The 12,141-nt window shown below is 35.4% G+C and overlaps 1 protein-coding gene across 3 annotated transcripts in view; it reads right to left on the bottom strand.

The window, feature by feature from the left end:
- ANKRD12 (ankyrin repeat domain 12) overlaps positions 1-12,141 on the bottom strand; it is a 128,860-nt gene that overhangs the window by 89,841 nt on the left and 26,878 nt on the right. For all 3 annotated transcript variants that reach the window (XM_049620416.1, XM_049620418.1, XM_049620417.1), the window contains exon 2: positions 4,336-4,473. In XM_049620416.1, coding sequence (XP_049476373.1) covers positions 4,336-4,422 — 87 coding nt within the window. In that variant the 5' untranslated portion in view covers positions 4,423-4,473. The remainder of the gene's footprint in view (positions 1-4,335; positions 4,474-12,141) is intronic.

The raw sequence follows: 12,141 nt of genomic DNA, 5'->3' as shown, positions 1-12,141 counted from the left end.
ACAAACCCCAAAAAACAAAACAAACCAAACAAACAAAAAACCAACTTAGCAACAATTACAAGGTTCCAGTGGGAAATAATGAGCACCCACAACTGTAGAACTGCTACAGTATATGACCTAAATTGTCCAGTTTTCAATAAAAATTAAGACATACAAAAAAGCAAGGAAAAAAGTATTCAAGAGAAATTTCTCTGAGTAAGCCCATATACTAGATTTGAAAGTTATTATAAAGAAAGAAATAAAACAATGTTTAAAAATTTTAAGTATGACAATAATGACTTATCAAATAATACCAGTAAGGAAAAATCACAGAAAGAGCCAAATGGAAATAATGGATTTGAAAAGCAAAGTAACAGGGCGCTTAGGTGGCTCAGTCAGTTAAGTGTCCCCGACTTCAGCTCAGGTCATGATCTCTCGGTTTGGAGTTCACACCCTGCTTCGGGCTCTGTGCTTACAGCACAGAGCCTGGAGCCTGCTTCAGATTCTCTGTCTTGTTCTCTCTCTCTCCCCCTCCCCCACTCACATGCTCACAAAAAAAATGAAAGGCAAAATAACTACAAATATATTAGATACGTTCAACAGCAGATGTGAGATGGCAAAAATACACACACACACACACACATATATATATATATAGAAAATCAGTAAATTAAATATTACAAATTTCATGAAAACCTTAAATCTACAGATCCAAGAAACTCAACAAACTCCAAAAAGGATAAACACAAGGGAAAATCCTAAGCACATGACAAAGAGAGAGAAGCAGTGAAAAAAATTCATTGTGACAAAGGTACAAAACAATTAATAGCTGACTTCTTATCAGAAAGTTAAAGCAAGAAAGTAGTAGAGTGACATTCAATCTACTAAAAGAAAAAAAAGTCAAGAAATCTATATCCAACAACACTGCCCTTTGAAAATAAAGCAAGCAAACAGTCAACAAAAACCACATATTATATAATTCCATTTGTATGAAACATCCAGAATAGGCAATTCTATAGAGACAGAAAGGACTGGTGGCTGCCTAGGGCTGTGGGAGTTGGGGACAGAATGAGAAATGACTACTGATGGGTACATAATGTTTCTCTTTTGAATGAAAATGTTCTAAAATCAATAGTGGAGGGGCGCCTGGGTGGCGCAGTCGGTTAAGCGTCCGACTTCAGCCAGGTCACGATCTCGCGGTCCGTGAGTTCGAGCCCCGCGTCAGGCTCTGGGCTGATGGCTCGGAGCCTGGAGCCTGTTTCCGATTCTGTGTCTCCCTCTCTCTCTGCCCCTTCCCTGCTCATGCTCTGTCTCTCTCTGTCTCAAAAATAAATAAAAACATTTAAAATCAATAGTGGAGATGACTGCACAACTCTGTAAATATACTAAAAACTACTGAATTATATACACTTTAAATACGGTATGTGAATTATATTTCAACAATATTGTTTTTAAAATATGGAGAATCAAGATATTCCTCGATCAATGAAGACTTAAAGAATCATGGCTGAGGGGCGCCTGGGTGGCGCAGTCGGTTAAGCGTCCGACTTCAGCCGGGTCACGATCTCGCGGTCCGTGAGTTCGAGCCCCGCGTCAGGCTCTGGGCTGATGGCTCAGAGCCTGGAGCCTGTTTCCGATTCTGTGTCTCCCTCTCTCTCTGCCCCTCCCCCGTTCATGCTCTGTCTCTCTCTGTCCCAAAAATAAATAAAAAACGTTGAAAAAAAAAAAAAAAAAAAAAAAAGAATCATGGCTGAAGATCTTACAGTAAATGCTAAAATTCTTAGTTAAGAACATGACAACCAAACAGTAACTTGAGTCTATAAAAAGAAGAAATTAAGACTGACAAAACTGGCAAATTTATAGGTAAAAAAGAATTGTATGAATATGTATTTCTCCTCTTATTTTTTTCAAAGATAAAATTGTATAAAATTATAATAGTCTGTTATTGGATTGGTAACATGTTGATGAATCCATGTATAGATACATAGATACACGAAAAAAGTGGAGGAAATGGAGCTATACAGGAACAAAGTTGCTATATTTTACTGAATTAAGTCACTATTAATTTATAATACTTAGATGCACAGTATAAACAACAAATCAGCATCTTAAGATTACAATTTAAGAAACACAGTTTAAAAAATAATAAATTTAAATAGTATATTAAAAAATATTTAAAATTAGGGGTGCCTGGGTGGCTCAGTTGGTTAAGTGTCCAACTTCTGCTGAGATTATGATCTCATGGTTCGTGGGTTTGAGCCCCACATCGGGCTCTGTGCTGATAGCTCGGAGCCTAAAGCCTGCTTCAGATTCTGTGTCTCCCTCTCTTGCTCTCTGCCCCTCCCCCACTTGAGTTCTGTCTCCTTCTCTCTCAAAAGTAAATATTAAAAAAAAACTTAAAAAGGGAGCACAGAAGGGAGAAAAACAAAAAAAATATGAAACATAAGAACACAGAACAAAATGGAAGATATAAGTCTAACCCTATAAATAATTATGTTAAATGTAAATGGAGTAATCACTTTAATCAAAAGGCAAAGATTGCCAGGGCAATCAGGTACGAAAAAAAAAAAATCAAAGTACCCATACTGGAAAAGAAGTACAATTATCTTCATATGGAGTTGACATGATTCCACATGTAGAAAATCTTAAGGAATCCATAAACTTTTAGAACCAATAAATGAGTTCAGTAAGATCATGGAATAGAAAATCCCTACATACAAATCATTTATATTTATATATACTAGCAATAAAAAATCCAAAATGAAATTAACTACAATAGCATCCCAAAGAATAAAACACTAATAATTTAGCAAGAAGAGCTCAAGATTTGTACACTAAAAACTACAAAGTATTGCTGATGGAAACTGAAGATTTAAATAAACAGAGAGATATTCTCTAGTGATAAACTGGAAGACATACTGTTAGGATGTCAATACTATCCAAATGGATCTACTCAATAAAATCCCCATAAAAATCCCAGCAGGCTTTTTCGTAGAAAATTTCATAAAATTTAGATGGAAATGCAAAGTACCTTAAACAGTCAAATGGTTTTTGAAAAGAATAAAGTCTGGAAACTTAAAATTCCTGATTTTGAAAGCAGATTTGGGGTTGCCTGGGGATGGTGTGGGAATAGGGACTGAATGCAATGGGCATGACGCTCTTTTAGCAATGATGTAAATGGTGTAAACTGGATTGTGATGATGGCTGCACAACTCTATAAATTTACTAAAAATCACTGGATCATACACTAAATGAGTGAAATTTAGGGTATATAAATTATACCTCAATAAAGCTATTAAAAACAGTATTTGTATACAATGTTCATCACAGCTCTATTCTTGTTTGCCAAAAACTGGAACCATTTCAGATGTTCTTCAACAACAACAAAAAAAGACTAAGGGGGAAGAAAAGACATAAAAAGGAAAAACAAAACAAAACAAAACACCAAAAAGAAAAATTAAAAAATAATGTGTAATGGGGCGCCTGGGTAGCTCAGTCGGTTAAGCGTCCGACTCTTGATTTCAGCTCAGGTCATGATCTCACGGTTTGTCAGATCAAGCCCCACATCAGGCTCTGCAATACAGTGCAGAGCCGGCTTGGGATTCTCTCTCTGCTCCTCTCCTACTGATGCATGTGCACACGTGCTCTCTCTCAAAATTAATAAATAAGCTTAAAAAAAGAGATACTGTGTAAAATTAACTACAGAAGAGACTAAGAACAGTGAGACCAGTTAGGAGACAACTGCAGAAGTCTAAATGAAGGTTCTGAGAGCCTAAATTAAATAGGAGTGAAGAAGGATAGATGTTAAAAGACAATCACAGGTCGTTGCCAATCACTAACAATAAACAACAAAAACTATTAACATTTACTGAGCACATATTATGTAACAAGCATTGCATTAGGCACCATACTGATGCCATTTCATTGTCACAGCAATTCTATAAAGTAGTCTTGTCTTCCAATACAGAGAGATACACTGAGGCTAGAAAAGTCATATAAATTTATCCAAGGCTAAAGACAAGGAAAATGGAACTGCTACTGTGTATGTGTTTTGATACTGGGGGTCAGGAAGTGGAGAAAGAAATGCCAAATGACTGTGATGTCTTGGATTTTTTTTTCACCCCCTCTCAATGATTATTTCGTAAGTAACTATGCCATATTAGTAAATGTGTTATCTCAGGGAATGAAAAACAATCTTATCCCAGGAATCCAATTTAATTTTAAAGGAATTAGATAAATGGTTTGGATTTAACTGGCATCCAACTGTTTTTACTTTATGGGTAATTACTAAAATTACCAATGGGGAGTTTTTCCCAGTTCCAAAAGAGTCAGCCCATCTTTAAGATAATCATATACCTTTCTTCCATATGGTTTTTCTACCATATTGCTGTCACTGTCAGAATTTTCACTCTGAACTGGTTTTGTGAACCCAGATTTGGGCATCTTATAGCTGTTCAGCTAGCTTCTTCTTTTGTCAGTCTTCTCATCCTGGATCTGTAAAGAATGGACATAGGAGGGTTATTTGTATACATCTGCAGTAAAAACCTACTTAAAGGTATACACCACAGTTAATGTAATTTGTTATTCTCTGTAAGTCCTAGCCTAAAGTAAGGTTTCATTTAAGAATTTGAGCTTCTAAAGTTCTCTTGTTTAAGTCCATTCAATTTGTCACTGAAAAGAAGAAAAGAGAACTACTTTTATATTTTTTTCCACCTTCTCTAGACTAATACCTAATCTCCAGTTTTCCAGGTAACCACAAGCAGCAGAAGTGAAAGCAGTGGCAAAGGGTTTGTCATTTCAGCCTGTCTCTAAAGGTAGAAAGTTCTAACAGATTCTCTGGTAGTTCTGTATTGGTCTGGAATTTATTTCTGAAGACTCAACCAAGAATTGGATAGGTCTGGTTGGCAATTTTACCATTTTAGATTAACTTAAATGTATGAAACCGTTCCAAGTTAAAATTCTTGGAAGTGTTTATTTTCCTTCACGGAACTCCCAGACATCTCTAGACAGTCACTTTATCAATCTATTCATTGACTGAATTCCTACCATACTGTAATTATGTCATATATCACTTTCTTTCTAACTTGTTCAGTTTTCTGTCTCCTGCTCTGCAATAGGTCAAGGACCCTGATAGAAGCCTAAGCTTACATTTTAGACCCCCCCCCCAAAAAAAAAATTCCAAGCAGGGAGTTTTAAATATAAAAAGGGAAGTCATGGCACCTGAGTGGCTCAGTTGGTTAAGCATTCGACTCCGGCTCAGGTCACGATCTCACGGTTCATGAGTTCGAGCCCCGCATCAGGCTCTGTGCTAACAGCTCAGAGCCTAAAGCCTGCTTTGGATTCTGTGTCTCCCTCTCTCTCTGCCCCTCCCTGCTCATACTCTGACTCTGTCTCTCTCTGTCTCTCAAAAATAAAGATTAGAAAAAATTAAAAAAAAAAAAAAAGGGAAGTCATGAGACTAGACCAGCACTGCCATCTGATGACCTACGAGCTACATGTGGCTGCTGAAAGTTAAATTAACTAAAATTAAAGTAACTACTGTACAATACAGATACATTCCTATTATCACAGAGAGCTCTACTGTATACTACTGAGCTAAACTGAGGTTGCTGGCCAACAGAAGCAAGACTTGGACCACAACAATAAACAGAACAGACCAGCGTAATTTTTAGTTTTCATGCTATTAAATTTCCTATAGATGAATATTATAGGTCTAAGTAAAGCTACATTCTAGCATCTAAGTGAATTATTAAACAGAGGATTAGTAAGATCTTCTGTGTTCTTCGAATTGTTCTATTGGTGATTTAAAATATTTGATTTCAATAGAAACAAAACCCAAAGTCACCTAAATGAACTGAGTTAGCTTGTAAATTATCAAAATTAGATTAAATTAATCCAAACATAGCCAAATCAGACTACATTCCAACAGAAAAAAACTGCCAGAGTTCAAATAGTTCAAATCTTTTATAGAGGGGGAAATAAACTTGAATAAGGAAACTTTTTTGATACTACACACCAGGCAGAGTTTACCTTGGGATCATGCAACTGTTTCAACTGATACCATATAAACAGAATCACTTAAACATAGCACTGTCCTCAAAACTAGCCCTGTTTTAGTAAAGCTTACAGTTAAAATTAGGAGTCATATATAAACAGAAGAATTCTGACTCAAAAGCAAAATGGATCTACATAATATCACCAGGCATTAGTCTAGGTGAGATTTATAAAGATAAAGCACTTTGTAGATCAAGCAAAGCACATTATTGGTGAATGAAGGAGTGTCATGAATATTTTTTTAAGAATATTTCAGATAGAAGGGCACCTGAGTGGCTCAGCTGGTTAATAAGCATCTGACTCTTTATTTTGGCTTAAGTCATGATCTCACAGTTCATGGGATCGGGCCCTGTGTCGGGCTCTGCGCTGACAGCATGGAGTCTGCTTGGGATTGTCTCTTTCCCTCTCTGCCCATCTCCTGCTCTCTTTCTCACTCTTCAAAATAAACAACTATTTTAAAAAACCATACACAGCAATAAAATATATTAATAGACTATATGTTAGGAAAAGCTTACATTATCTTTCAATAACCTTATTTGGAAAACTTCAGAATAAAAACCAAAATTAGATTCTAAAAATATTACTTCAATCAACTAATATTAAGCATTTAATACATGGTTCTGTGACCTCAATATATAATGTAAAGCCAGATCAACCAATACAATTATACACAGGATAATCAAAATCACACTAGGTAAATTAAAATGGAATATTTTAAAATATAAAAATAACCCAATAGAACCAGTAAAAGAAAAACTGAAGAATGAAAAACAGAAGGCACAAACAAAACAATGATAGACCTAATCCAAACATACCAATAATGATATGAAATGCAGATGGACTAAACACACCAATTTAAAAAAACTGTCAGATTGTATACCTGAAACTACTGTAACACTGCATGCGTTAACTATGCTGGAAATAAAGATACAAACAAACAAATAGGAAAACTGAAAAAGAAAAAAACAGACCATCAAACAGGGGGAAAATGACCATACTATGAGCTGTTAACAAGAAATTCATTCATATGTAATTCTATAGGTAGGTTAAAAAGTAAAAGAATGGAAAAAGATATGCCATGCAAACACTAATCAAAGGAACACTGGGAGTAACTACATTAATATCAGACAAAACAGTTCTCAAAGAACTTTACTTATTACACACTGATAAAAGGATCAGCTCACTAAATGTATATGCAATTACAACAGAGCTTCAAACTACAGGTAGCAAAAATTGATAAAACTGACAGGAGAAATAGACAAATTCATAATTATAGTTGTAGGCTTCAACTACTCTCAGTAAGACAGAAAATCAACAAGCATATATAAAAGAACTGAAAAACGCCATCAATTCAAATCAACTGGATCTAACTGACATTTGTATGAATATACATTCTTTTCAAGGGCACACGGAATTTTACTGACAGGCCATGTCATGAGTCAAAAACAAACATTAATAAATTTAAAGTAATTAAAATCATATAAATGTTGTTTTCACATTATGAAGAAATTAAACCAGAATCAAATATAGAAAGATAACAGGAATATATCCAAATTTAAAAATAAAGAAGAATCAGTAAGACTGAAAACTGGTTCTTTAAAAATAAATACATAAAAAAATTTTAAAAATTTGCCAGCTCTGGTAAGACAAATTAGATATAAGAGAGAAGACCTACCAAAATCAGCAATAAAAGGAGAGCATCCCTACAGATCCTACAAACACATGAAGGGGTAATAAGGGAATATTATCAACAACTTTACACAAATAAATTCAACAAATTAAGTGAAACAAACTTCTTGAAAGGCACAAACTACCACAGCTCACTGAAGGAAGCAATCTCAGTGGCTCAATATTTATTAAAGAAATTGATTTCATATTTAAAAACAAAGAAGACTCTAAGCCCAGGTGACTTCAGTGGTGAATTTCACAGAACATGTAAAGAAGAAATAATGCTAATTCTACATACCCTCTCCTGAAGAATTAAAGAAGCAGGAACATATTTTATAAGGCAGGTCATCAATATCTCGGTACAAAAGTCAGAGTAAGTCTTTTATAAGAAAACTACAGATCCATATAATATCTCATGATCATATGCCAAAAAAAAATCCTCAATAAAAATACTAGCAAATTAAACCCAACTATATATAAAAAGGACAATCCATCATGACCAACTGGGATTTATCCTAGTAATTCAAAGTCAGCTTAATGTGTGAGAATCAATCTGTGCAATTCACCGTATTAACAGACTAAAAGCCAACTGATAGTCTCAACAGATACAGAAAAAGCATTTGATAAAACTTCATACTCATCAATGGCAAACAACTCCCAGTAATAGAACAGAACTCGAATGCTTTGTCTCCTAAGATCAACAGGGAGGAAAGAATGTGCACTCTCATCACACCTCATTATCTTTCCCCCACTGGCTTTACTGAGATATAACTGACAAAAACTATTTATATTTAAGGTGTACAATGTGGTAATTTGATATATATACTGTGAAATGATTACCACAACCAAGCTAATTAAAACATCTATCATGACACCTAATTTTATCTGTGTGTGTGTTGTAAGAACACTTAAGATCTGTATTCTTGGTAAATTTCAAGTATACATTATTATGAACTAGTCACCATGCTATACATCTCCCCATTTCCCCCAGTCCTCAGCTCCTAGCAACCACCATTCTACTCTCTGTTTCCATGAGTTCATTTTTAGATTACACATATAAGTGAGATCATACAATATCTATCCGTGTCTGGCTTATGTCACTTAGCATAATGTCCTTTAAGTTTATCCATGTTGACACAAATGGGAGGATTTCCTTTTTTTAATGATTGAATAATATTCCATTGTAAATATGAAGATTGCATCTTCTTTACCCATTTATCCATCAACAGACACTAAGGTTGATTCTATACTTGGCTATCGTGACTAATGCTGCAACACACACATCGGACTACAGATACCACTTTGAGACACTGATTTCATTTCCTTTAGATATATACCTAAAAGTGGGATTGCTGGATCAGACAGCAGTTCTATTTTTAATTTTCTGAGGAACCTCCATGCTGTTTTCCATAGTGGCTGCACCAATTTACATTCCCAAGAGTGTACAAGGGACCTTTTCCACCATACTGTCACCAACACTTGCTATCTCTTGCTTTTTTGTTAACAGCCATCCTAACAGGTGTGAGGTGAGATCTCATCATGGCTTTGATGTGCAGTTCCCTAATGATTAGTGATGTTGAGCACCTTTACATATACTTGGCCATTCGTAGGTCTTCTTTGGAAAAATGTTCAGGTCCTTTGCCCATTTTTAAATTGAGTTTGTTAGCTACTGAGTTGTAGGAGTTCCTTATATATTTTGGATATTATTCCCTTACCAGATGTATGGCTTGCATGTATTTTCTCCCATTCTACAGGCTGCCTTTTCATTGCTACCTTTGCTGTGCAAAAGGCTTTTAGTTTGATGTAGTCCTACTTGATGATTAAAAAAAAAAAACAAAAAAGCTCCTGGAGTGCTTATCAAAATACAGATTTAGTAGGTTTGAAATGGAGCCAGGAATTTGTACTTTTAACAAGTATCCCAGTGGTTCTTCATCATTAGGAAAGTTAAAAAACCAACTTAAATTAGTATTTGAACTGATATTATAAAAAAATCTCATTAGAAAATGATTCACTCCGTTTAAGACAGGAGATTTCTCGATCATATTAAACCATATATATATACATGACATGCATGCATGCAGATGTGTGAAGTACCATCTTCATTTAAAAATTCACTACATCAGGCAGCCTGAGAGTCTCATTACAAAATTTTAACTGTCATTTCCTTTTTTCACAGGATAACTCTTCATGAGAGTATTTTAACTTACAAGATTGATCCTAAAGAGCATTCAAACACTGGTATCATATGTATTTTGTTCTACTGATTATTACTTATGCCATAAATGCTCCATAGCTTTCTTTTCTTTGATCTGTTTCCATTTTTCTGGGAAGTATGGGCAGCAACTATTAGTTTCTTCTCATCTTTAACACTGGCTTCTCTGGAAGTTTACTTTTCTCTCCCATTCTAGATAGAAAATTTATTGCTTTGTCAGTTACTGCCCTCTGTAGATTTTTTTTTTTTTTAAAGAGAGCAACTATGTGTACACATGAATGGGGGAGGGGGCAGAGGGAGAACCTTAAGTAGGTTCCACGCGAAGCACAACCCTGGAATCATGACCTAAACCAAAATCAAGAGTCAGAAGCTTAACTGACTGAGCCACCCAAGTGCCCCTAGATTTTTCAGTTTAAAATAGTCGTAATGGAAGCTTGCAAACCACAGTTTATATTCTTTTAGATTATAAGTAGGAAATGACCTAAGTTTTACATAATCCTTTACATTTAAGTAGAACTTTAAACAGTATTTTCCAAACTGGATTTTTCAAAGCCTCCTTCACTGGGATCTCTAAAACCTGCTTTTGATGCTGGGGTGGGAGTAGGGATCACATAACTGGAAGAAAACTATTGTATTTTAAATCTCTTGACATGTTTAAGGTGATAAAAAAAGATCCTACCATCCATCCACCTTACCTAATCCTTCTTCCTAGTAGAAAAAGTATTCTATAAGCAAACTTTCTTGGATTATATGTGCATTTGCTTTAGCAAAAGGAATCTGACCAACTCATTTTTGGGGACACAATGCACAATTCATTCTGGGGGGGACACATGCATACATATCTAAAACATCCAGTTATTGGAAATTTTCAAAACTTGCTGACAAAAATGAGTATCACTACCCAAAATGTAAAGTTTAACCAAGCAACTGTAACTAATTTAATAAGTAGCAACGTGAGTAAACTAATGCTAAGTTATAATTTAATAACAAGAACAGCAGATTGAAACAACACAGCTAACTCCAGACAAGAACAGTGATACATACAAGCATTCTCCTTTTTTTTTTTTTTTTTAATTTAAATCCAAGCTAGTTAACATATAGTGTAATAATGGTTTCAGGAGAATATAGTGATTCATTACTTACATGTAACACCCAACAAGTGCCCTGCTTAATGCCCATTACCCATTTAGTCTATCCCCCCACCCAATGACCCCTCCAGCAACTTTCAGTTTGTTCTCTGTATTTAAGATGGATAACCACCCTTCTTGAAAGTGGAGGTAACTGCAGTGATGCCAAGTCTTGCTGGACAGATGTCTTAGTATAACAAAACTGATTCTTCAGGAAATATTAGTAAGTTGCTCTTTTTTATGACTTACTCTTCATCCTAAGGCTAATAATTTGGAGAAAACTTTATCTTCCTATCACAGGATACAAAATCGCTCATAGGAAGAGGCCAAACTTTGTGGAGAAAATGCTTTGAAAAAGTAATCAAGAAGGAACTAAACCTTGGGACCAATCTGTAGGGAAAAGCTATTCAACATGACAACAGAAGGGAGGGTTAAGGAAAAAATTCAAGAAGACAAGACTCTGGTAGACTATATGCAAGAAAGGGACAAGAGGAAAAAACACCTCCAGTTGGCAGTATGGCTAGAAGAGAACTTTGGAGACAGGAGTAGATAACAGAATTTGTAAAGTTGTTATGCTATGGACATAAAGATTACATAAAGTGTGAGTGCAGCTGCTCTGGAAAACAGTGTGGAGGTTCCTCAAAGAATTAAAAATAGATCTACCCTATGACCCAGCAATGGCACTGCTAGGAATTTACCCAAAGGATACAGGAGTGCTGATGCATAGGGGAACTTGTACCCCAATGTTTATAGCAGCACTCTCAACAATAACCAAATTATGGAAAGAGCCTAAATGTCCATCAACTGATGAATGGATAAAGAAATTGTGGTTTATATATATAATGGAATACTACTTGGCAATGAGAAAGACTGAAATCTGGCCTTTTGTAGCAACGTGGATGGAACTGGAGAGTGTTATGCAAAGTGAAATAAGTCATACAGAGAAAGACAGATACCATATGGTTTCACTCTTATGTGGATCCTGAGAAACTTAAAAGAAGACCATGGGGGAGGGGAAGGAAAAAAATAAAAAGGTTAGAGAGGGAGGGAGCCAAAACATAAGAGACTCTTAAAAACTGAGAACAAACTGAGGGTTGATGG

Source organism: Panthera uncia, assembly GCF_023721935.1.
Source record: "Panthera uncia isolate 11264 chromosome D3 unlocalized genomic scaffold, Puncia_PCG_1.0 HiC_scaffold_8, whole genome shotgun sequence".
Taxonomy (NCBI): Eukaryota; Metazoa; Chordata; class Mammalia; order Carnivora; family Felidae; genus Panthera; species Panthera uncia.
This window is presented reverse-complemented; position numbering and strand designations above follow the sequence as displayed.